Source organism: Ambystoma mexicanum, chromosome 5q (assembly GCF_040938575.1).
Source record: "Ambystoma mexicanum isolate Mex_15411 chromosome 5q, UKY_AmexF1_1, whole genome shotgun sequence".
Taxonomy (NCBI): Eukaryota; Metazoa; Chordata; class Amphibia; order Caudata; family Ambystomatidae; genus Ambystoma; species Ambystoma mexicanum.
Window position 1 is genome coordinate 101428136 of NC_090933.1, and position 27515 is coordinate 101455650.

At 50.5% G+C, this 27515-nt stretch overlaps 1 protein-coding gene across 1 annotated transcript in view; it reads right to left on the reverse strand.

The window, feature by feature from the left end:
- ERP44 (endoplasmic reticulum protein 44) overlaps positions 1-27515 on the reverse strand; it is a 550129-nt gene that overhangs the window by 418304 nt on the left and 104310 nt on the right. Inside the window, exon 2 of the mRNA XM_069620604.1 lies at positions 12772-12844. Within this exon, the coding sequence (XP_069476705.1) occupies positions 12772-12844 (73 nt within the window). The remainder of the gene's footprint in view (positions 1-12771; positions 12845-27515) is intronic.

Consider the following 27515-nt stretch of genomic DNA (forward strand, 5'->3'; position numbering starts at 1 on the left):
TTCCTTCTTGAATTGCCCAAAACCAGAGCTGCATCGCCTCTCTGCACAGTGGCAGTGATCCTACGCCTCCTCTTTTGTTGAGGTAGTGCATGGCCACTGTATTGTCCATCATTATTAGGACATTTTTCCCTTGTACAGATGGCAGAAAAGCCTTCAGCGCTAGTCTGATAGCTCCCAGCTCCAACAGGTTGATATGTAGTCTGGACTCCGATGGAGACCAACGACCGCTGATGGTCAAGTCGTTGGCATGGGCTCCCCACCCCGTGAGTGAGGCATCCGTGACTACTGTTATCTCCGGGCATGCTTGCCAAAACAATTCTTTCAAAATGTTCTCCCGACAGGCCCACCACTGAAGGTCTCGTGCCACTGTCTGGAACCTCATTCTTCCTGAGAATTGCGACCACTGAGTTCTTAGTGCCCACTGAAGAGATCTCATTCTCAGGCAAGCCTCTGGCACAAGGAAGATGCAGGATGCCATGAGGCCTAGCAACCTCAAAAAGTCGAAGGCTGGGAAACGTTGAGCATTTTGAAACTTGGTGACCATCTGCAGAATATCTTGAGCCCTCACCTCTGGTGGCGAGGCTTTCCCCAGGGAAGTGTCCAGGACCGCTCCGATGAACTGGCGTCTCTGTGATGGTATCATCTGTGACTTATTTAAATTGAGGGAGAAGCCCAGTTTGTGAAGGAAGTGGCAGACATAATCTAGCTGAATCTGAGCTTGTTCCGAAGACACAGCTCTGATCAACCAATCGTCTAGGTAGGGGTAGACGTGAATCCCTTCCCTCCTTAGACTTGCAGCCACTACTGACATTAGCTTGGTGAAGACCCTAGGGCGGAGGTCAGCCCAAATGGCAGAACTCGAAATTGATAATGAGAGTTGCCAATTGCGAACCTCAGGTATTTCCTGTGTTTGAGATGGATTGGCACATGGAAATAAGCATCCTGAAGGTCCAGAGATACCAGCCAGTCCTGAAGCTGGAGGGCCTGAAGGATCTGAGAGAGAGTTACCATCTTGAACTTGTCCTTCCTGAGGAACTTATTCAATTCTTAAGTCCAAGATAGGTTTCGGTCCTCTTTCCTTCTTCGGTATCAAGAAGTAGGGGGGAGTACCACCCCTTGTTCCTCTCCGCTACAGGTACTGGTTCTATGGCACCTTTCTCCAGCAGGTCTAGAATCTCCTGCAAAAGGAGCGCATCTGGAAACTTCAAAGAGTTGTTCCCCGGTGGATGACTGAGGGGTGCGTAGAAAAGGCAGGCAGTAACCTTGGGCAACTGTCTCGAATGCCCAAGCATCTGAAGTAATAGCCTGCCATTCCATCAGATGTTGAGTTAACCTGCCACCTACAGGTGTCTTGTGAGGGGAGTCGTCAGGGTGGTTTAGCGGCGGCTGATGCAGATGCCGAGGGTAAAGAGGCACCTGCTGCTGCTGCGGCTTTTGTACTTTTAACCCGTCCACCTCTGGTGAATTTCTTTTGGCCTCTTTGAGCCGGCTTCCTCTGCCTTTTTCCGAATGTGGAATAAAAACGTAAGGACCTACCTCTCCAAGATGTTCCTGAGGGGCGATGGGGAGTTTGACGGATTGCAGCTCCAAGGGATTTTGCTGCTGCCTTGGATGCTTGTAACTTCTCTAGGCTGTCATCAGCCTTCTTACCAAACAGAGAAGAGCCGTCAAAGGGCATATTCAAAAGTCTGGCCTGTACATCTGGAGCAAAACGAGACTTTTGCAACCACGCAAATCTGCGGATTGTAGTACTTGCCGCAAAGGCCCTGCTGATACTGTCGGCAGAATCAATGCCAGTTTGAAGGGATTCACACATTGCGTCTTTACCATCTTTAATGATGTTCAGAAAAGCTTCCCTTTCTTCTCCTTCCAGGAGGCAGTCAGCCGCTGATGAAGCACACTCCCAAAGTGTATGGCTGAATCTTGCGAGCATACAAGTAGCATTAATGGATCTAAGCGCCATGCTACACGCAGACAAGACCTTTGACATAGCATCAAATCTCTTATCATCCCTGTCTTGTGGAACAGTAGGGTATGCAGATCTACTGTTCGATGAAGTTGCTTCTTGAACAACCAGACTCTCTGGAGTTGGATGTTTGGACAAATATTCAGGGTCAGAAGCAGATACCCTATATTTGGCAGATAGTTTGTTAACTGTCGGGATAACCTCAGGAGTTTCCCAGTTGGCCGATATTTTCCTCTGCAATGCAGTTTGCAATGGAAGCACAGGATCTTCCTGTGGGCCTTTAATTAAAATGTCTGTAAGATCATCTTGTTGAAAAGAAGGTGAAGGTGTAGACCAACCCACGAATTCTATTATTCTGGCCATTAAAGTTCTGTAAGGGGTCTCAGCATGTTCCCCTGGGTCTGGTTTGGCAAATTCTACTTCTAGGGAAGTATCTAACCCACTTGCATCATGCAAGGATTCTTGAAGGTCCTTCAACCTATTTTCTTCAGAGATAAATTCCTCTGGTACATGTGTTGTAGTCCTCTGCAACCCAAAAGGTCTTTCCTGATCAGAATCCTCCCCTTCCTCATAGAGGACAATGCTCTGAAATAATCTAACCTTGGAAATGGCTTAAAATCCATTTCTAAAGCAGAGGGGGCCAAGCTTGTAGTAACCGGTTGAGAAAACGTCGAAGTTGTTGACGCGGAAGTCAAAGGCTCAGAAGAAACCGAAAAAGGTGTCGAAAAGGTATGAAGAGACCTCGAAGAACTCGAGAGGATCGGAATCCTACTCAGAGTTGTCGAGGTTATTGACATTCAAGGTCATGGTGGAAGCCCTCGGTATGACTACTGACTGCGAAGTAGTGACAGCCGTAGGTTTGTCCTTTATCGCCGTCGAAGACGGCGTCGATTCGACCGATCTGTATGTCGATGGGCTCTTCGATAATGGGGTCGATGACGCAAATTTATGAGTTGAAGGGACCTTAGACGATGGCGTCGATGATGCGGTCTTACTGCCTTTGCTCGAGGGTTCATGACGCTCTCGGGCAGTTTCTTTCGCCGGGTGCAACGACTCGCAGCGTTTCGATTTTTCGGGTCCTTCACCCAGGGTATCACCTTTAGCCATCTCCGAGGGGGTCGAGGCTGCTTTCTCGATGACGCCAAGCATCTTTTTACAGAATTCCTCCCACTTAGCTGGAGAGCTGTGTTTTGTGGGGCAAGTGACCCTTTCCGGGGAAACAGAAGAAGACAAAGATCTTCGACGCCTCTTTTTCGAGTGTTTGGATCTCGAAGACTGATGGGAACCGCTTCGAGACCTCGAACGGGAATGTTTCCTGTGACGGCGAGGAGACGAATGTCTCGACTCTGCCGAGGAAACTTTCGAAGGAGTAGAAGTTTTAAGAGTCTTACCTCTTTCTAGCTTCCCCTTACGCTCCTTCAAGGCTTTCGCCGTCATGGACATGCAGTCCTCGCGTTCTGAACAATGGTGCTCCGATCCCAAGCACCACAAACAGATCCTGTGAGGATCCGTCAACGACATTTTCTTTCCACAATCTCGACACTTTTTGAAGCCGGACCGTGGGCTGGATGGTTCAGATGAGGAAGCCATTGAAAAGAGTAAGATAAATACAATCTACTTGAACGAAATGAGCAACACGATTCCGCAGCCCACGAAGCGCGGAAAAACAGAACTGAGCAACGGACGCTGCGTGAGTCTATTTATACGCATGATGCCATCGGCGCCGATACTGAGGCTGTCGAGGGACACCAAATCGAGGGACGTCGACACGCAGCGCCCTCTACTGAAAAACATTTCTGAGGCCAGCAAGCTGGAAGTAATCTATCAAGATAAGGAATACATCGGAGGACCCAATCCCTTCGAAATAGGTTTCCTACACAGAATTTCTTCTTTCTGGGAACACCCCCACAAACACGGGAAGAAAAGATATTTTAATTTCATCCTTCAAGAACTGTCTTTTTTGAAAGATCAAATGGGCAATTGCATTTAGCATCAAACTACTGAACACTGAAGCACTTTATGGGAGTTGAAAAGTATACTAATTACCCTTGCAAGAAACCCCAGAAAAGACACTTTGCGAAAATACGATAGGGTAGATTACCACTTGCAAAGTTTACAAGTCGCTAGGGTATAGAACGGTCACCAAAATACTGTCAAATTTGGTACTAGGATTTGGTTCTAGGGCGAATACCATCTGTTATTTACTGAATGAGATTTTTTTTTTTTAGAAACGGTGCGTTTGATGCAGTTACTGCATTTGCAATTAAAGCGTTTGTTCGTAGGACCGCATTTATAAAGGACTAGATGGGGTACCCAGCATTGCCAGTGTCCTGATCGAGTGGTGTTTTATGTGCCCTGGAGGATGTTGCTCTTGTCCTCATGTCAGCAAGTGTTGCTTCTGTTTGCTCCAGCATCTCATTTGCCCTGGAGAAAGTTGCTCCTGTCCTCTGGTCGGCAAGTTGTGCTGCTGTTTGTTGTCGTGTTTCAGAAGCTCTCGATATTGATTTTCGCTTTGTATCAGATGGAGCTTTGCCAAGTAATGTTCGTTTTTTGTGCGGCATGTTTCAGTCACACAATGGCTTCTGCACATTTGAAAAAATGTCCAAGAAAGCTTGATTGATTGTGCTCTCTTCTCGTGAATGAACTCAAGTAAACTGTAACCTTGCCATTTCCCATATCTGGAGTGGCGTTATATAAAAAAAAAAAAAAAAAAAAACAAACAAGTTTACATTCCCTTTAAAAATGCTTTAATGAACACTTTCGAACTGTACACAGTAGTAATAAATTTCAAAGGAATCACCAACACATCGAACATTTTGCTTCAGACACTTTTCAAAATGTTGCCGCCTAATACCTACTGTAGTGAATCGGGGTGAGCATCAGTAAATGAAAGTGCGTACGGAGTGAATGTTTTGCATCCAAACAGACTACAATCTTGCCCCAGATAAATGAGGAATCAATGCAAAATTTGGTAGACGTATGTTATACTGTGTGGATTTGCAAGCTGATTTAATATATATATGCAAAAGAGACTATTATGCAACGTTGCTTGGATTATGTTTTACTGGATGAATTTAAATGTACACACAAAGCACATTTTAACTTCATTAAGATGTGTACATTATTGCTATATTGATAGCATCAGACAAAATAAAGCCAGATGAATTGAACAGTTGGTTAGAACAAATCAGACACACAGCTTTACCAATCTCTCCCATCCCACACCGGATCCCCATTCACTGAAGTGGATGAATCAGCAAATGTCACTCCACCGGCGAAAATGAAACCCATGTCTAATTCCCACAGAGCACACATGTAATATCAGTAATAAACGTGAGCAAATGTAAGATGCAGGGCAGAACTAATGAGAGTTAAGATGGGCCAATGATAGATATGGTTATGGTATGTTATTGGGACTTCTACTGTGCACCGTTGCCACTTTTCGTGGAGTCTTGAAGAATGGTAGATTCAAGTGATTTCAAGTCAATGATTTCCTTAATATGCATCCATGCATTACATATATATGGCCATGGCAAATACATCTGCCACTCCATTACAACAGAATGTCTTAGTTACAGTCACAACTGTAGCTGTCTGGGAGCAATTTCTAGCCTTAGACAAGTAGATTTTCAATGCTTAAGGCTTTTTTTATTAGTACTTTTTAAAGGACATTGAATAAACTAGAGGCAGAAGGTATCACCGTGGAAACGGGGCTGTAGAACAAGCGGTACATTAGGAAATCGGCATTGGGGAACCTTTTTGTAAATGTACAGAAAGCATTTCAGCAGGAACAACAGAATTCAAAAAGCATTGACAAGGCCAAATGTTTTGGCTTCTGTATAGGTGTTTACCATAAGCTACCTTGCTGCCATCATTTGCCTATATGGAACAAGTTACTTACCTGTAACTGTTGTTCTCCAGCATGGGTCTGGCATGGATTCACATGCTCATGAATATTCCCCGTCGTCAGGCTGGGAATCCTCGGTAAAGAAAAAACCAGTATCAGTTTCGTTTCTGATCTGTCTTTCGTAGTAACAACCAATCACTGGTCTCTGCGTCATACTGACCACAGCCAATGACTGCCCTCTACCTAAGCACCGCCTCTGGCAGCCATCTTCAGATTTGGAAGCACGTGAAGTGGCAGTATGACCAAGTGAAGAGCCGCAGAGGGGTAGGCGGGAGGGTTCGCATGTGAATCCATGCCAGACCCATGCTGGAGAACAACAGTTACAGGTAAGTAACTTGTTCCTTCTCCAGCATGGGGTCTGGCATGGATTCACATGCTCATGAATAAAGAATACATAGCAGTACACACATGCACAACCACGGGAGGTGGCAAAGGCTCAACATTAAGCATTACATCAAACTCAACATTAAGCATCTTACCTCCTCACCAGGCTCACCTCAGGCGAACAGGTTGCGCAGCACTGCTTGGCCGACCCTGGACTCCTCCCTGGAATCCCGATCGACGCAGTAGAATTTCGTGAAGGTGTGCGTCGACCTCCACGTAGCAGCCCTGCATATGTCCAGCAGGGGCACACCAGAAAGGAACGCCGTGGTAGCTGCGATCGCTCTGGTGGAATGGGCTCTCGGACGGCCAGGCAGCGGTCGGTTTGCCAACCGATGACAGTACATGATACAGCCGGAGAGCCATCTGGAAATGGAAGCCTTCGAGAGAGCCTTCCCCTGATTGACAGGTCCAAAGTTCACAAAGAGTTGTGACGTCTTCCGAAAACACTTTGTGCGGTCCACGTAGAACTTCAGCGCTCTAGCCACATCCTGCGAGTGCAAAGTCCTCTCAGCCGGCGACGAAGGCGACGGGAAGAACACAGGCAACACCAAGGGTTCGTTGAGATGGAAGTCCGACGGTACCTTGGGCATGAAGGAGGGGTGCGTCCTGAGCACTACCCTTGTGTCGTGAAAAGTCAAGTACGGGGCCTTGCAGGAAAGGGCCTGGATCTCTCCCACCCGTCGTGCGGAGGTGATGGCCACAAGAAACGCTGTTTTCCACGACAGAAACTTCAACGGGGCCGAGTGCAGAGGCTCGAACGGAGGTCCCATGAGCTTGGTCAGCACCACGTTGAGCTCCCACGCCGGGGCCGGCACCTTCACCGGTGGGAACGATCTGAACAGTCCCTTCATGAACTCTTTCACCAGACGATGAGACCACAGGGACGTCCGGCCCGTGGTTTTGGTGTAACGGGAGATCGCAGCAAGATGAATCTTGATGGACGCGTGTGCCAGTCCAGCTTTGGCCAGCGTCAGCAGGTACGGCAGTACCTGGGGAGCCGTAATCCGTAGAGGGTTAATCTTCTGTGCGTGGCACCAGACAGAGAACCTCTTCCATTTGTGTCCGTAGCATTTAAGAGTCGAGGACGCCCTGGCCTTTCCAAGAACCTCTCTGCAGTCGGCCGGTATGTCGTATCCTCCAAACTCTAGCGCTGCAGGAGCCAGGCCTGCAAGTTCAGCGATTACGGGTCGTGGTGGAGGATGGCGCCTCCTTCCTTGGAGAGTAGATCCGCGTCCACCGGCAGCTTGATTGGCGGGGACGCTGACAAGTCCAGAAGGTCCGGGAACCATATATGCCTCGGCCACGCAGGTGCGACGAGGATCATCCTGCACCGTGACCTCTTGAGCTGGTTGACGAGCCGGATTAGCAGTGGCAAAGGAGGGAACGCGTAGAGGAACAGGCCCTCCCAGGGGAACGAGAAAGCATCGCCCATGCTCCTCGCCTGGGGAAACCTGCTGGCGAACCTCCGGCACTTGGAGTTCGTCGCCGTCGCGAACAGGTCGATCTGGGGTGTGCCCCACCGTCGGAAGAGGCGATCCACTAGATCCTGTCGTAGTTCCCACTCGTGGCACGAGCGCAGCTCCCTGCTGAGTGAGTCGGCGATGGTGTTTTTTATCCCTGCCAGATGAAACGGCACCAGAAACATCCTTTGGGCGACTGCCCAATTCCACAGGTCCTGCGCCTCCTTGGACAGTGCTGGGGACCTGGTTCCGCCCTGTTTCTTGATGTAAAACATGGTGGTGGTGTTGTCGGTGAAGATCCTCACGACCTTGCCCTTGAGGGACGGAAGGAAGGACCTGAGGGCCCAGAACACTGCACGGAGCTCCAGGACGTTGATATGGAGGGACTTCTCCGTCGGGAGCCAGAGGCCTCTCGCGTGCAGATTTTCGGTGTGCGCTCCCCACCCTTCCAGGGAGGCATCCGTGGTCACTGTCTCCTGGTGGTCTGTGGTCTGGAAGTCCATGCCCGCCGTCAGATGCGCGCGGGTGCCCCACCACCGGACCGCTCAGCGGAAACTCTCGTCGAGTGTGATCTTCTCCTCGAAGCCGCCCGTCGTTTGGATCCAGCGCGCGTCCAGGAACTCCTGCAACGGGCGCATCCGGAGCCTGTACATGGGAATGAGGTAGATGCAAGAAGACATCATTCCGAGGAGGGACTTGATGGACCTCACCTTAGCCGCGTCGGAAACTAACATCCGCTGTACCTTGCCCAGGATGGACCTGGTCCTTTCCTCCGACGGGGAGGCCAGAAGGGACACTGTGTCGAGCTTCGCTCCCAGAAACAGTGCGTTTTGCGCGGGTACCAGGTGGGACTTGGCGTAGTTCACGGAGAATCCCAGGTCCGTGAGAAGTTGGACGGTCCTTGCCGTGTGCTCCACGGCGAGCTCCCTCGTCTTGGCTCGGATGAGCCAGTCGTCCAGGTAGGGGTAGACGTGGATCCCCTCGCGGCGCAGTTGCGCCGCCACCAGTGCAAGGCACTTGGTAAATACCCTGGGTGCCGACCGTAGTCCGAAGGGGAGGGCTTTGAACTGGTAGTGACGCCCTTGGACCACAAACCTGAGGAATTTTCGGTGCCCCTTTAGGATGGGAATGTGGAAGTAGGCATCCTCCAAATCCAATGACGACAGGAAGTCTCCTTCCTCCAGCTGCCCCAGGACGTGCTGGAGGGTGACCATCCGGAACTTTTGCGCCTTGATGAACTTGTTCAGACGTCGCAGGTCTAGGATGGGGCGCCATCCTCCCGTCTTCTTCTTCACGAGGAAGTATCTCGAGTAAACTCCGGAGCCCCGAAGCCTCTTTGGGACGAGTTCGATGACGCCCTTCCTGAGCATCGCCTTTACCTCCAGGAGAAGCTGAGGGACGTGAAGCTCTTTCCTGGCCACGGGGGGGGACGAGCGGGCACCTCCTTTGAAACTCGAGCGCGTGGCCCCGGGCTAAGGCGTCCAGCACCCAACGGTCGGTGGAGATGGACTCCCACACGCTGACGAAGTTCGCCAGCCGGCCTCCCACCGGGGTGCTTCGGTGGGGGCCCGACCCCACGGCCGGTTCAATCCTGTTTCGACGAGGCTTTGCCGCCTTGACCTCCTTGGCGACGACGGCGGGGTCCGCCAGACTTGCCTCGTCCTCTGTAGGCCTCCTGAGACGACGAGCGGGTCGCTTGACGGTATGTGGAGAAACCGCCGCCGGAACCTTTGGAGGCAACCCTTGCCTCCGCTGCTCCGAAAGGGCGTCCGTCGTTGCTGCAGAACCCCAAGGGCCCGGGCCGTCTCAGTGTCCGCTTTAATGGCCTGAAGGGAATCATCCACTGTTTTCCCAAACAGGTTGTTCCCATCGAACGGCATGTCCAGGACTCTGGTCTGTACGTCTTGACAGAAGTCCGTAGCCTTGAGCCATCCACGCCGCCTAAGGCACACGCCGTTGCCCAACTGGCGAAACCCAGTGTCGGCGATGTGCGTCGCAATAGTGATGGCGTGGTCCGACGCCACCTCGCCTTCCTGTAGGATCTCCAGGGCATCCGCCCTCTTGTCGTCCGGTAGGAAGTCCAGCAGGGGAGCCAGTTTGTACCATAGCTCCCTGTCGTAGCGGGCCACGATAGCCAAGGCGTTGGCCGCTTTAATCGTCGTCGCTGCAGACGAGATGACCCTGCGTCCCATAGCGTCCAATTTCTTTCCCTCGCGGTCCGGTGGGGAAGTCGATGTGGAGGCCGCACCCCCCCGCTTTTTTCCTGGCCGCCGCGGAGACGACAGAGTCCGGGGTAGGCTGCGCCCGGAGGCACAGGGGGGCCGCGTCCGGGACCCGGTACTTCTTCTCGTACCGGTCTCTTCTAGCTGGCGTCGTGGAAGGGTTCTTGAGGAGGGCGAGGCCCTCATCCCAAATGTCGTCCAGTAGAGGCACCGCGAGGACCGTCTTCCTCTTGGCCTCGCGCCGTTGATAAAGGAATCCTTCCTTTTTCTTCTCCTCAGGGCAGAGTTGGAAAAGCTCGGATGCCCTGGCGATCATGGAGTGGAACGATCCAATCTCGTCGGGCGGAGAACCCCTGGTGGGAGGTGACGACGGTAGATCCTCGTCGTATACCTCGTCGTCCGTACCCGTCGCTGCCGTGTCAGTCCCCGTATCATCCCCTCGGGTGGACGGGGAGGAGGACTGGACGGGGCGCGACAGCTGAAAAGGAGGTGGAGGGTGAATCCTTCTTTTCTTGGGCGGGGGAGCACCAGAAGGTCCCGGTTCAGGATCCCCCGACGGGAGAGATTCCTCCGTCGGCAACGGTAGTCTCGTCCTTATCTCTGAACATAAGGACTGTATAGCCAACAAAATGGCCGCCGAGTTGTCTTGCGGCACTGGCAGAGGGGAATCCGACGGGCGATCAGGAGCCCCGTCGGCACCCTCGACGATGTCGTCACCTGCGTCGGAAACCAACCCGACGGGCCGGTCTTCAGACCTCAATCAGCTCTTCCTCTGAGGTTGAGGCCGAATCTACGACGACGCCCTGCCCCCCCCTTTTTCTTCCCCGCCGGGGGTTTCACGGGGGTCCTATCGATGGGCACAAAAGAGGACTCCCTCCGAGGTGGCAGGGAGACTCTGAGCCCCGAGGTCGCCACCACTGGTGTAGCCTCCACAGGCTGAGCCAGGGCCACCGCGACAGTATCGATAGAGGGCTTGGCCGGATGGATTAAGGCCTTCACCACCTTAGGTGCGCTCACCGCCTTATCCTTGAGGGGGGGGGGACACTGCCTCGCTCCCCCTCCGATGGGGCCTTCGAGCTCGACCGGGGCCTCTCCAGGAGCTTCGCCGGGTGCTCGCCCTTCCTCTTACCCGACCCAGAGCGTTGGCTCGTGGCTGAAGGTGCCGGGGAGGGAGCGCCCTGCCTGGCGCCCGTAGAGCCCGACCGTTCGGCGCTCCCGGTGCCAGCGGACTCGCGGTGCTTGGCCTTATGTTGGACCCCCGTCGCCGGGGCGTCCTCAAAGGTCTTAGAAGACCGCTCGGATTTCTTCCTCTTCTTCTCGCCCGACGGGCTCTTCCCTTCCAGCCAGTTGGCGAGACGTTGGTGGCGGTCCTTCATGGTCCGTTCCGACATATTGCCGCAAAACGCACAGTCCTTCTCCACGTGCGTCTTGTCCTCATGTAAGCAGTAGAGACAACAGGAGTGTTCGTCCTCCTTAAAGACGTTCTGCAGCTGGCATCCAGGGCAGATCCTGAACAGCTTTCCGGGCGTCGAACTTCCCTTCTCCTGGGCCATGTCCGGGCCTGAGAAACTTCTGGAGTCCTCCAAAAGCGTAGCTCGACGAAATCTTCACCCTTGAGGGGCGCAGACGAATCCGACACGGGTCCCCATTGATCGGATGGAGAGTCGGTGGAGCTTGAGGCTCTTTTGACCGAAAAAACGAAGTTTTTGAGAAAAAAACGTGAAAAAATAGCACTAACGCTCGAGAGCAATAGCACGAGGATCCCAACACATGAACGTGCGGTAAAAATCTGAAGATGGCTGCCAGAGGCGGTGCTTAGGTAGAGGGCAGTCATTGGCTGTGGTCAGTATGACGCAGAGACCAGTGATTGGTTGTTACTACGAAAGACAGATCAGAAACGAAACTGATACTGTTTTTTTCTTTACCGAGGATTCCCAGCCTGACGACGGGGAATATTCATGAGCATGTGAATCCATGCCAGATCCCATGCTGGAGAACTTTGCATTACAACTACTGCACATCCACAAACCAACTCATTTGGCTCAGAATGTAAGAGGACTAGGCCTTTCCAACTGGAGGGCACTGAACATACTATTAATAGGCAAAAATGACTTCTTGAAATAAAGCACGCATTAGGCAGAGAAAATGGCACAGTGCTGCATCATTTGGAGGCGCTCTTTTAGATGAATGCACTTTATGCTGTGAGGGCACTACCTGCACTCGCACTCCCTAAATCAGGATGCACCCCACAGCAGTCCTCCCAGTGTGCAACCTTTTATGACCCTATCCTTGTATGTGAAACTATACACACAGAAATCACCGCTTGGGACACCGTTCGTAGTCCATCCGAACTCTTCAGCAGGATATAATGTACATGACAAGCTTGCCATCTGTGGATGTGACCCTAATCAGCAAAAACAAAAAAACGCCTGGAAAAGACAAGTATCATCAATGGCTGCAAAAGAGCAAAAGTAAAAGCTACAGACTAAGCAGAGTCTACAGTGCTGTCGAAAGACAAGATACGGGCAGACCTAGTGTGGCGGTGCTGTGTAACAAATATCCAAATACCTATGAAACGACGACCTGTAATAAGATCTGTGTGGGAGGAAAAAAAAAAAGGATTGCATTTTGGCACACAGTAAGCATGAATAGTATTGCAGAAGCCTAGCGAAACACTGCATTGCGATTCATTAATATTTGAACAGACAATACGTATATTTATCTTTCTAGCTAGAACTGAAAGCAAGTTATGAACATTTCATGGTTGAAACAAGAGTAAACAATAGACCCGGCTACACCCTTCCACCAAACAACCTCAGTAAATGTACTTACTTAAAATTTCATCTATGTTTCCACTCTCAAGGTTTACTATTTCACTTCTTGTTGGGGCAAACACCCATGTTGCCTGCAAAAACAATCAAATTAAAACAGAATTCCAGATACAAGGGTACATTAAAGAAGAACAATGTTAGACAAGAGTTCTTCGGTTAAAAGCAGCAGATCAAGCAGACAAATGCCCCCCCCCCTCTTTTGCATTCACCCTTTTCTTGTTTTATGAGATTGCCTTGCTGTAAGAACTGTTTGAAAATGGATAGATTATATTCTTTAAGGCTGGAATATATTTTGGAAACGAAAACAAAAATACAAGCATTGGAAAGGTCAACAGTTTTGGCGTTTCAGAAGGCATGGGCTAGGCAATGCCATAACCACCTGGCAACAGCTGGAAAATTGAGCGAGTACCTGGGCATACGATGGCAGTGCCTGGAAAATGCCTCTGCAGAAGCCAACACACTGTTAGCTTTGCCGATGCCGATTTTTAACATGACATCAGTGAAAGATGAAAGGCGACATACCGATAATAAATTCAAGTTAAGACATTTGTATTACACATGTATAGCTGCAATTCGTCAGTAACACTCAGAATACCCTTTAATAAGCCACATACAGCACAAAATGCTACACCCTATTCCTCAAGATTAAATTCTCAGGAACACAGTCAACTGGTTCACCTCCTTCCTTAGCGACAGGTACACACACCTCCTTCCTTAATGACTAGACACACTGTCTCCATGCCCCCTTTTCGAGCGTACCCTACTGCCATCAAGTGCTGGGAACTGCAAACTCCTCCCAGTCTCTACGCCTCAAACATATATATTGAATCCCTTGGACAGACCCGTATAAAACAAAACAACAATTTTCACCAATACACAGATGATATGCTTCCAAATCTCATCCCCCTCACAACAATGCATCTTCAAAAGCAGTCTCCACTGAGATGGCCACCCACTAACTCAAGATAAACCCTTCCAAAGGGAATACCTCCTCTTCTGACCTCCTCCCCCTGACACAAACCCGACCTCACCCCCTGAATAAAAGAACTCCCCCACAGACACCCCCGCACATATCCACCTCCACATCCGTCAAATCCCTTGGCTTCATGATAGCCCCCGACCTTTCCTTCAAACACACCACAAAGCTGCGGTCTCCAAAAACATGAAATGTACAACAGCATCATCTTCTACGAAAGATTAGACATGTCCTTCCTCCTGATGACTTTCTCACGGCAGTCCAAGCACTGGTTCTGTCCAAACAGGACTGTGGTCTTGCTCTTCTCACCGGACCACTCGGCAGCACCGTTGCCTCCACCCCACGCCCTGCGAACCATACAAAACTCATCAGCCAGATTCATCCTCCTCCTTACAACACATTTATATATCAACCAAGCCCTCGCATAGCTCCTCTGGCTCCCCATACGCACAAAAAAAGCCATCAACAAACTCTACATGGTTTTCAAATCCAACCACCATGAAACCCCATCTTCTGTCAAACTCAAACCAATCACACACATAAACACGAGACAACCAAGACAGAATATCCTACACATTCCACTCTGCAAACTAACAAGCACATAAAAGCAAGCATTTATCCACTGGACACCCAGGCCATGGAACACCCTACCTCTTCACATTCACATTGACCCTCCATTACCACTTTCAAAAAGAACCTCAAAACATACCCGTTTCCCCACACATAGCCATGCCCTTCCACCTGCTAACACATCTATTCTAATCTTTCAATCCTATCCTGAAAACATTTTCCAACTTCTGTTTAACCCCCCCACCTTTTTAACCTTTGAAACTTGTAAGGTGCCCGAGACACTCTGGGAAGGGTCAGTGCTGAACAGAAATTCAAATAAAATTGTTGTGTTACTGTTCAATAAGAAATCCCAGGTGGATGCATTTTGGGCAGGGGAGGTAGTGGGTCAGAATGGCAACAGGCATTAGTAGTAAACGAGTGGGTAAATAAACCAAAAGCACCTCCCACTAGTTGTGTGTCCCTCCACACACACACATTATCTCCCTCATTTCTGTACTCCAATGGAATAGGTCTGGATTCAAACTGCCACTTAAGTGTGGTAAAATAAATAGCCAAAACCAAAAAGACACTAGATGAAAATGTAGTGTAAAAAAAAAAATAGATGTTGCATCTATTGATTAACAAAATTACTTTAATAACAAAATATGTCGTTATTTCAAATAGACATTGCACTTCTTCAGGATATTGTCAAGCCCCAAATAAAACTTAAAGGTTATGGCAAGGCTGCACATGGGCATTCATACATTAGCTCGTCTGATGGGGCACTTTAAAGTAGATTTATGCATGAGAAAAACCATTTAACTCCAGATTATGGCGGAACCACTAAAACTATATTTATGGACTTTTAAATCCATTTTGAAATGTACTAATTGCTCAAACAAAGTTTGAAATACCATGTTCAACGAAAGCATGTTCCTTTAACAATGCTTGTATATTTTTTTTATTACAATTGAATGAGGGAAAATTTCACGTGAAAAGCAGAAAAGGTACATCTAAATTCACCATTTGTCCTACTGATTCACCAAGAAGCAGCTGCCAAAATCAAAAGAATAGCTACATTCGAAGCCACAGCTCACCAGTGCCCCATTTAGGCACTTTGTTGGACAGTGGGTGTGACAGTATGTCAGATGCGAGAGTGAAATAGCGCTAAAAGTTTTTGATTTTTACCAATTAAATTATGCAAGTAATTCTGTTTCTGGAAGAGATGGTCATCAGACTACTTTCATAACGCTCCGTGCCAAAGCGCATAATGCACACATGTACCTTGCTGTGACAGTCTCATGACTTTCCCAGCAGCGGCCCTGCAGTGGCAGCTGGGCCAGTTCAAAGGTCACATGTGCATTCCTGAAAATAGCGAATGGAACCCGAATTACCAAGAGAGGTGGCTTTTTAACTAAGCACATCTGTTGCAATATAATTGTGCACCTTAGATGTCTGGTGGCAGTTGTTAAAAAATAAATCCAAGCCATGTCTGATTAGGACATTGTGGCTACTGAGATTCCCCAATTAGACAGCCACAAGCATTTGAGGTCATTTTGTCAGCTTGGTGGACAGGGATTCATTCATGACTGGATCAGGTGTATATTAAGCAGTCTGAACTGGGTGTACCCACAACAACGTTAGTCCAACCCAGGAAGCTCTCATTGATCCACCTGAGAAGGGTTGTTGCCTTCCTCAAGGCAACAGCACACTCCCTGGGAGATGCTCTGGGAACTGGTGCTTCAAAAGACAGCCCAGGCACTTAATGACCGCCTCACACCAGGATTATGATACTGGAGTCATTTTGATGTAGATGGACAGATGAAGAATAAGTTAAACTAGCCCAGGGAAGAGGTTCAGTCCACAAAGAGGGCTCCATCTTTGATTAGGTAGGGCTCCCAAACTTCCAGTCCCTCTCCCTTTTCCTGCGGACAAGGCACTCTGGGATTGGGACTAGAAGGGAACCAACACTAATTGCAGCAACTAGGAGTGAAAACCTTAACAGGCATGCTGTGGACCCATCTGCTGTAGCATTTTGCATACATCGGTGAGGGTGGGTAGGAAGACATCTCCTCCCCACCACCACCTCTGCCCCAAACCTTAATGTCATCATCTTTGGATACTGTTTGAAGAAGAATTAATTGGAACCTGATCGGGAGTGGTCTGCTCCAAAGTCCTATACCAGAGTGGCGAAGACTAGGAGTGCCAATGATAAGATATTGCATTTATAACGCGCCTATACACAAGTGTTTCAAGGCAAAACGCTACAAGGGAGGGTGTACAGAGGGAAGACAGACAGCGATCCTACTAGGCCAGGTGTCATTCAGAGCGTGCATGGGAAAGGGGAAGAGGAAAAGTGCTGAGGGGGGTGGGGACAGTGCAGTACATGGGGTAATGGAATAAACAAACAATAGGAGAAGTTAGGCCAGCTTGTTGCAAGTGCAGGGGTAAGTACAGACATTGGGTGTCGAGTGCTGGTGGGGGACTGTAGGGATACAGAAAACAGTCCAAGTGCAGGGGTTGCCAGGAAGGCAGTGCAGGTGTGTAACTGGTGGGAGAGGGGCCCTGGGCCCGAGATCAGAAGGTGGCCAGGTAACCAGTACAGTTTCAGCCAGGAATTCAGCAGGGGAGAGGAGGAGAGAAAGCAGAAGCAAAGAGGAGAATTTTGAGGTGCTTCCGGAACCGGAGACGGTTCTCCTCAAGTTTCAGGGAAGCGGGGAGGCTGTTCCAGAGGGAGGCCCCAGCCAAATAAAGATCTACCACCAATTTGTTGCTTGGAGAAGTGACTGACCCAGAGGGTGTTGGAGGCGGATGAGCCAAGAGCTCGAGAAGGAAGATATTTAGGAAGAGAGAGTTGAAGGTATTGAGGCCCCAGGCCTCAGAAGGCCTTGTGACAATGCAGAGGGTTTTGAACTTAATCCTCGCAGCCACTGGAAGCCAATGCAGCGATTTCAGTCCTGGAGAGATACAATCCCTGGGCTTGAGACCAAGGACAAGTCTCGCAGTCCTGTTCTGGATGAGTTGGAAGGTAGAAGTAGGCAGATTTAGAAAGAGGCTGTTGCAATAGTCAAGCCTAAAGAGAACCAGAGCTCTGGAGACAGTGAGCTTCTGGGGGGGGGGGGGAGAAGAGGAAAGGAAGAATACATCTGAGGAGGTGCAGTTGGTAGGGCGACGTCTTAGAGACGTCAGATGCGAGGAGAGTGTGGAGTCGAAGATGACCCAGAGCTTTTAAGCTTTGCACGTGGGAGCAGCAAGAGGGCCAAGAGAGGCCGGCCAGAGAGAGAGTAACAGGAAAGGAGGGAGCGGGTGTGCCGATGAGGATAATCTCGGTCTTACTGGCATTAAGGCAGAGATCATTGGCGGCACACCACTCCTGGATAGCAGACAGACAGTCAGATGAGAGACGGAGAAGAGGTGGCCAAAGCTAACCTGAAAATAAGCCGAGTGTCATCTGCATAGCACTGAACGTTGGGGCAGAGAGCGGCAATGCGGTGGGCACGAAGTGCCAGGTATTGGATGAACAACCAATGAAGAAAAGAAGAAAGCTCTTTCCCCCAACCATCACAAGGGTCTATTTCGGATAACCAGCTGGGTGGACAAGGATTATTGCAACTACCCAGGAGCGGCTTGTTGGAGGAGACAGATCCATGCAAGTGTTCTCTACAAAGCAGGAGCCCCTCTGCACACTGCAGAAGCAGTACGACATCGAGGAGTGAAGCCAGAGCTTCCTCCTATAAAGAGGTAAGCCTACTGGCTTTCACATCCTGGAGAAGAATTGCGCCCATCACCGCCATATAAGCGCCTCCATATGCGCTCTAACGCTGAATCAATCAGATAAGTTGTATTTATTGCCACAGGCATCTCGTAGCTTTGCTGCACCGTTCCTACTGATCTTGCAATGGGGATCTCGTGGCCGCTCCAAGATGGCCGACCAGTTTTGGTAGGTCCCTTGCACCGTTGCCTGACCCAGCAGGCCAATAGAGCTATCCTTATTGGCCAGCCTCAGACTCATCTTGGCCAACCATCGACCGACAGGCGAGAGCCGGCCCATCGCACCAAAGCCCGCACTAAGGCTGGTGTCCTGTCCCAGCCTGTCCCCAAGCCTTCCCCTGCCTCCTGCCAAGATCCCTGCTCGACTCGAGTAACCATCAACGGAAGTCTCTACCAAAGGTACTTTGCACACCTCACGCTATGGGATTACTTACCTCTATCCCGCACCCGTGACCTTCCCACTGGAAACACTGCTAGACTGCTTGAATCACGACCCTATGCACGCCAACGGGAACATTAGGCTCCCACCATGCACCACTGCTTGCAATCCAGTTAATTCTATATAGATTTGTCTATTTGTACACTACGGCACTGGTTAGCAAGCTACCCATTTACCTGCTCCCATAGGTCCTATTCAATCCTGTCATCGCCTACTCGCATGTGAACTGTTGCCTACATATTTGCATACTGTAGCGACCACCCTTAGCATAGACTTTGATCTCAGTCTATGTATGCCTACTGTATTTACACCATTCCGTAGAACTACACATGCCTCGATCTGCCTACTGTAATGAGCCTATGCCTGCTAATTGTAATAAGTCCGATTTGACCACTGCATGCAACCTATATCCGATATTTGTATCTGCATTTGTATTTAATCTAGTACATTGCTCCTAGTTTAGGCTTGTCCTCACCATTTAGCCAGTATTCAATACCGTTTCTACTTAGCCTACTCCTGCCTACCACCGCCTACTTATACCCGTGTATTGCACCTAGCACATATTTGCCCACCACACTTGGCCTTGACTTGATTATCGCACTTACTCTAGGACCACCTGACCTCAACATGCACACGGCATCAAGCCTACATCGACTAACTGTAACCAGTCTTGACCTGCCTACTATATCGGATCTAGATTCCCCATTGCACCCAACCTATGCTCGACCACCACAGCTCACATAGATCCGCCACCTTCCACACCCCAACCTAGGTTTCCTTTATGCATTTTTGCCTAGTTTGGCCACTAGACCTGCCTTTTGCATCCTGTCTACATCCACACCTTGAAACTTCTCTAGACTCAGACCTTGCACTGGGGCTAGGTTTACCCATCGCTTCTATCCTAGGCCTGCCTAACATTACACTAATGCACATAAGTTACGTCCATACTAACAACTGTCTACTGCTATCAGTACATAGTCAGGTCTCAATATGCCCATTACAGCCATTAACCAGTTCACCTGCATCCCATTTCTCAAATTAAGCTTCATACTCTGCATTGTCATACTCCACACACTAATCGTTGAAGACTTTACAAGCAAATTATATCCTGACTTTACTAACAAATCTATAACTATACGTCCCTTAGCTATGGCTAACCTTCAAGGTCCAATCCTCAGTAATCCTTGCACAACGGAATCTAGGAACTCTCGCCTTAAAGCCAGACTAGCTAAAATATATGAACCTCCCATCAGGTTACTACTTACCTGCACAGGAAAGACTCCCCAAAATCCTAACTGACGTAACTCCTATGAACACCAAGTCAGCCGGCAACTGCCACCCATAAACTAATAACTTTACTACCCAACGACACAAACAAAAAGACCAAACCATACCCCATCTAGCAACCACAACTTTCACGAGCCCACCTATTAATGGACCCTTAATAAACGCAAGATCTTTAGTTTCACACGCCACAGAGATTGCCGATGTGATCTTCAGTGATAATCTAGACTTCTTAGCCATCACCGAAACCTGGCTGCATGCAGCAGCAGGCCCCATATTGATGCTAGCAATTCCCGATGGTTATACTATACTAAGACAAGACAGAATAGGGACCCGAAGCGGAGGCATTATAGTCTCTATCTATGAGATTAGCCCCCTCCCTTGACCTTCAATCTTGCAAAGTCTTCACAGTCAAGTTACTTCTGATCAATTCCCATACTCGCAACATACATCGAATCTACCGCCCTCCGGGCTCAATTGGGACTTTTGAGGAAGATATCCACACCCTCCTTTCCAGTAAGCTCAAAAGCTCTTCTCAAGTACTCCTACTCCTACTCCTACTCGGGGACCTCAACCTGGGATATAATGACCCGCTAGACCAATCTGCCTCGGCTACAGCAAACATTCTATCAGACATTGGCCTGACCCAAAGATGTAAAACCCCTACCCACAACAAATGCCGAATACTAGATTGGGTAGCAGATTACAACTGCCACGCCAATATCCTTTCTTCCTCACCATTAGCATGGACTTAACACCACCTGCTCTCCTTTATGCTCACCACCACCAGACCCCTTCCCATACCCGTCTCTAGTGCTCCTCCCACCTTAACGAGAAATAAAAAAAAAAACATAACATTGGATAGGCTTATCCCTGCCATTCTCTCTACCCTCAACTCACTGCCCGACAATACCGACCCTGAAAGTTAAGTCAACGAATATAATAAAATCATGGCTTCCTCCCTAAATCAGATTGCCCCTCTTAGGTTGAGACCAAGTAAGCCTAAAAACCACTTGAACAAATGGTTCAACCCTTTCTTAAAAAACCTAAGGCAGGAAAAAAGAAAATGTGAGGCGGCTTGGAAATTGCTACCTTCGGAAGCCAATAAATTAAAGCTCACCAACCTATCAACCCTCTATAAAAAAAGAAATGTGCCTTGCCAAACGGGAATCCTATGACTCCCGTGTCACCCAAGCTAACTAACATGAAAGAGCTATTTACCATTCTTAAAGAATTAGAGACGTCCATTATTCTACCCTACACTTGTACCAAAGAAAAGAATGGTGCACAGACATCCAGTCTGCACTAGGCAACAAAGTCTCCACCTTACAAAACAAAATAACCTTAAAAAGACTCTCTAAACGTGCTCCCGTTAGGGGAAACTCAGCCCAGACGATTTAATTTTTCCAAAGTATCTACTATTGAGGTGGAAATAATTATTCTATCCCTCCAACCTTCAGATTGCCAGGGCGACCTTTGTCTTGCACAACTTAAGGACGCTGCCCGAGACTTTTCACCATTCATCACGAAGCTTATTAACTCCTTCACATCTCGTAACATCCCTAAGAACCTCAAAGAATCTTGGGTACTACCGCTCTTTAAAAAACCCACCTTAGACCCCTCAACACCCACCAATTATAGGCCAATTACAGGGCCTGGCTTGGCGGCCATGCGAGCAAGTCTCTGAGGGCTCCTGTTCGATCCAGCCAATAAACCTGAAAAAAAGGCCGAAATTAGGCGAGAAGAGACGGAAAAACAAAAGAGGGGACATCTGAAGGTTCGGGGCACACGCAGGCGAAAGCCCATGCGAAATTGGTGGACGGCGAGGCTAAAACGAGGACTGTGGGCAACGCGGAACCGTCATACAAAATGACGGCCGCGACCCATTGAAAGTCTGCCCGCGCCCCGAAAGACGAGGAATTGTTGGAAGCGGGGAGTGACCAGGCGTAGGAGAGCAGACAGCCTGCAGTGAGTGAGGAAGCCCAGCAGACACCAGCAGACCACCCAGAAGGAGACTGGGGGAAGCGCCGCGTCGGCCGGCCCCAATGCAGGCAAGAACGAGCGCCAGGACACGCAGAAGCGTGGGAAGCTGCAGCTGTGAACAACAGACGGCAGCGCCCGAGGCCCAGAGCCCCGACACACCGCGGGCCGGCGGTCACAACGGAGAAGCCCCACGGGAACAAACCTGGATAGCGGCAATGGAGCCCTGCGAGTTCGGTGAGTGCGACCCTCTCCCAGCGGCGAGAGGTACGCGGGCGGCCATTACACAACTGCGGCATAACGGAACCCAACAAGACAACAGTGGAGGATCCCACGGGCCAGACAGCAGGGGGGGGGGGGGGAAACGGGAGCGCCCAGCCCAGGCTTAGTGGCCAGCCTGGAGCCACGGGGCATACGTGGGAGAACATAACCCACCCGAATAGATCTCAAGCCTACAACAGACTAGCAAGAGGGGGAAGGAGGAGACCCTTGAACGAATAGAAAACCCCTCAGGGAGTGGAGGAGACCCCCGGCCCACCCACCCACACACACACACAAGATCACAACGCAGCTGTGGATAACGGCCTCTCGAGTCACGAATTCCCCCTCAGCACAGCAGATCAGCTGGAATCATCGGTGATAGGCCCACAAATAGGCCTCCACGGCTGAGACGGGAGAAACGTTTCCACTGAGTGGCCGCAGACTACTGTTGAATTGCAGAGTCAGAGCCGCTGGGCAACAGCAAGGAAGAGCTGGGGGAAGCCACCCGATAAAGGACAGGGCATACAAGGAGACCTAGCCTGACGGAGTCCATGAGCACTCACCGCTAAGAGAGTGCAAGAACTCTGCAAATACAAGACCCTAAAAAAATAAAATAAAAACAAACTACAACAATAAAGCGCTCAGAAGCGGCAGCGCTGAAGGGGACTCAGGGTGGACAGGGTTCAAACCGGAATAACCCGCAATAGAGAGCGCACCGGCCTCGGAGGGGCGGCAATCCGGAGGACACACCGCCCGAAATACAGCCCGGGGCACAGGACAACGGAAGGCAACATGCCCGTCAAACAAAGGCGGCAGAGGTAGACAAACTAGCATGGAGACATTTGCCCGTGAGAACGATGATCTGCAACCTGGGATGACAGGGGTGGACGCAGCCACGCCAAACAGGGAGAGATCAGACAGGTGGAAGGCAGTATCCTGGAGGCCATAGAGGCGTTTAAGGCGTCCATAGAGGGTAAACTGGATGCAGTGATTGTGGACGTTGGGCTCCTTAGACAGGACACAAGGAACCTAGCGGAGAGAGTGACGACCGTGGAACAACAAGTGCAGAGCAACTCAGCGAATGTGACCACCTCCCAATCACAAATGACAGAGGCACTGGAATGGATCAGGACACTGGAACACAGGGCCGAAGATGCGGAGGGCAGAGCCAGGCGCAACAACGTACGCATTGTGGGACTGCCGGAGGGGGGTGGGGGAGGCAGGGACCCCACACACTATATAGAGAACCTACTGCTCCAAGAGGTAGGCACAGGGACCCTGCCCCAGGGTTTCGTAGTGGAGAGGGCACACAGAGCACTACCCAGGAAATCCCGCCCGGGAGCGCCACCAAGACCCATGATTGCGAAGATCATGAATTTTAAAGACAGGGAAAAAATCTTGACATTCTCAAGGGAAGGTGGGGTGATAACCCGAAATGGAGCCAGGGTAACCATCTACCCAGACTATACTGCGCTTGTGCAAAAACAACAGGCCCAGTTCTGGACGACCAAAGAGCGCCTCCGGGCGGCTGGGTGTGAAATTCATGCCGCTATACCCGTCCAAGCTCTAAGTGTTGCACAACGGGAGGACACAGATCTTTGAGACCACAGCAGACGCACAAGAGTGGATGGATCAACAAGGGATCCCACAACCAAGAGAGGGAGACGAGAAGAACAGAGGGGGGCCCCGGCGGGGCAGGGAGCGAGATTGAGGACCAAACACACGCCCTAGAGGCATAAACAAAGGTTGGCACTCGAGCAGGCCAGCGGATGCAATGACACCTCGCCGAAATGAGAAACCAAGGACGCACCCTGCGGAAAACGCAGATAATCAGCAGATCAAGAATCTAAAGGCCTAAACAAGTGGTTCAAAACGGGAGCTCAAGACCTCCGGAACTGGACCGCCAAGACCCACAGTAGAGACCCCAAGTAGAGACAATGTTTGCAGTGTCAGTTTTAAGACACTGCGCCGCGACGAGTGCGCCTGCGGAAAGGAGGGCGGCACCTGGAAGGTGGTGGAACCCGAGCAAGGGGGGGGGGGGGTGTTGGGGCTGGTGGGGGGGGGGGGCGTTTGTTTATAGTAGTTAAGGTTGTGCGGTTAAGTTTGCAAGGAGAAGGCACGAGAGGAAGAAGGCACAACATACAACAAGGACACGGCAAAGACAAGAAAGGAGAGTGTGCGAGGCCACGCCCAGGCATGGAAAATCAACAAGGAGCACGGAGAAAAAAGGCCAGTATGGAACAGAAGCTAGCAATTGAAGGGTTAGCCAACACCAGGAAAGACAAGGGAGAAGGCGGACAAGCAGACCACCAGAGGCACAGCAGAAAGAAGGTGGTGGTCTGGCCCCCGAAGTCAGTACGCCAGGAGGAAATAGAAGCGAATAGGTCCATGGGAATGAACGGGCCACTGAAGCCAACCAACATAGGGGCCCGAGATGAACTAAATGTGGTCACATGGAACGTCAGAGGGCTGAATGCCTACGTCAAAAGGCTAAGGGTCTACGCCTTGTTAAACAAAGCAAAAGCCCACATTGCAATGCTACAGGAGACACACTTGACGGCTAAAAAGCAAGCCAAGGTGGCCAAGCAATGGGGAGGCCAGACATATAGCCTCCGGCACCCCATTTGAACTCATCAATCAGGAGAAGGATGCAGAGGGCAGAGTTTTGATTGTCCATGGAATGCTGGAGAACCGTGAAGTGTGCCTGGTAAACACCTACTCCCCCAATCATGATGCAACAGACTTAAGTCACTCACGCCCCGGCTGGCCCCGTGCAGGAACGCAACGATCATCTGGGCCGGCGATCTAAATTGCACGTTGGACCCCCGACTGGATAGGTCGGACGACAAGCATAAAAGAGCGGCGGCGCGGGTGCTGCAGAAGATACTGGATCAGCTCGAGTTAGAAGAGTTCTTGAGAAGGTACATGGGAGCAAAAAGCGTTACACACACTATAGCGCCCCGCACGGGATGTTCACTCGGATAGATTACCTTTTCACGGGCAAGGAGACACTGGGGGAATTCACTGAGGCACACATACACGCACAAACCCTGTCCGACCATGCCCCGCTAAGAGTGGCATGGGTATACACATACAGGAGATCCCCCATACCCACATGGAAATTGAGGGCGGAAGCACTGTTAGATGGGGAATTTCAGGAGCATATGCAGAACACGATAGATGACTATTTCGAGCACAACACAGGTAGTCTGGACAGCATGGGAACGACATGGGAGGCCTTTAAGGTAGTGGTTAGGGGTGCGGCAATGGGGATGATGGGTGGACTTAGACGGGAAATCCTGGTGGGACTGGGGGAGATGGAAAGGGCCGAAGTGCAGGCGGGGGAGAAAGGAGGAGAACAGGGAGACCTTACCGCCATGAGACAACAGTGTATGGCAGCCTGGGAGAGGCTGGGGCGGCTAGATTACGGGAAGTATATACATAAGTTGCAAGCAGAAGGAGACAAGCCCGGTAGGCTCCTGGCCTGGTTCACTAAACAGGAGACCAAGCGGGAACCGATAAACGCAATTCAAAACTGCCAGGGGGAGGTGATAAGGTCCCAAGAGGGTATAAATGCAGTGTTCTCGCAATTCTACGAGAAACTATACTCCAGAGTCCAAGAGGCAGAGGAGGGGCGCCGGGAGGACGCATTTGCAGAAATCAGGCTCCCTCAACTGACAGAGGAGCAGGCCCACATGCTGGATGCCCCCCTTACGGTGGAGGAACTGGCGGAAGTTAATACCCAGCTACCGACAGGAAAAGTCCCTGGGGCGCGACGGGTTACCAGGGGAATTTTATAAGAAATACAGAGATAGCTTGGCCCGAGACTACTGGAGACGCTGGAGGAGGCATACGAGAGGGGGAGGCTCCCAAGTAGCATGTCAGAATCTATAATAGTTCCAATACTTAAAGCAGGGAAACCACCCCTCGAGTGCGGGTCCTACAGGCCATTCTCCCTGATAAACCAAGACTCCAAGATCCTAACAGCGGCACTAGCGGGCCATCTTAAAAAAAGTGATACCCACATTGGTTCACACAGATCAAACGGGGTATGTACCGGAACGAAACACTGCATGGAATCTCCGGAGACTCCATTATGTCATTGACATGACGAATCAAGATGAGGGGGAGTGCGCCGTGGCTTCACTGGATGCGATCAATGCATTCAATTCGGTGAACTGGGATTGGCTCCTGGGAGCGCTTGCTCACTATGGGATAGGGGCAGGGTTCCTACGCTGGATAAAACTGTTATACAAAGACCCGAGCGCAAGTGTAAAGACGGGTAGGCAGATCTCGGGGGAGTGGAGCATAGGGCGGGGTACGAAGCAGGGGTGCCCGCTGTCCCAGAGTTTATATATTCTGGCCCTGGAACCGTTTGCGGCCTTCCTAAGAGCTGAATACAGGGACACTGGCATAGTGATAGACAGGGAAACACCAGATTTCGATATATGCAGATGACATGCTGCTTTATTTCCAAGATCCACACACCCACCTGCTGGACCTGCTCGAGGCCCTGGGAGCGTTTGGCAGGCTTTCGGGAATCACTTAATAGGGAAAAATCCTTGCTGTTCCCCCTGGCAGGCCTGCAAAAAATGACATCAGACCAGCTGCCACACCTGGGCCTCACATGGACCCAGATTACTTTTAGATACCTAGGGGTGGACATATACCATGATACCACTGAGACACACATGGCCAACACACAAGCGGCCCTGGACAAAATTGGGAACACCATGCAGTTTTGGAAGACGCTACCACTGGGGATGATGAGCTGAGCGGCCTTACTGAAGATAACGGTCTTACCCTGGCTCCTATACCACTTCACCAATATCCCCTACAACATACCTGGGTCCTTCTTCAGGAGACTACACACCATAGCAAGAGACTTCCTGTGGTGGGGAGGGAGGAACAGGGTAGCACTGAGTACACTACGAAGGGGCTATGAGTGGGGGGAATCAGGCTCCCGAACTTTGAGCGATACTATCTGGCAGCACAACTACAATTTGTGGTGCGATGGCCGGGAGAGGATACCTCCATAGACATGATACTTTTTCGACCAGTGCTCCAGCAATACTACTTAAGAGAACGTTTCTGGGCGAGCGCCGCCTGGGCAAAAACCCTCCCTAACATGATCTAGCTGGGCCGAACATTATGGAGGAGAGCGTGGAAAGCACAGAGCACAAGGGACCCCTGCTCGAGGCAAATCCCCCTAGCAGGACTGGTGGACACCCGCATCGCAAGTCTGGCAACATTCAGAACACAATGGGTAGACAAGGGTGTGGCCCAAATAGGGGATCTGTGGCAAGAAGGGCAATGGGTAGACTTCTAGTCCCTGGTGGAGGAACAAGAAGTACACAGGGGCCAAGTCTTACAGTTTAATAGCATGGTCCAAGCAATCAGAAGGAGGTGGGAGACCCTACCTGAGGAGGAAGACACTGGAGGGACTCTGAACGCATGGTACGACGTCTCGGAGGGGGGACACACC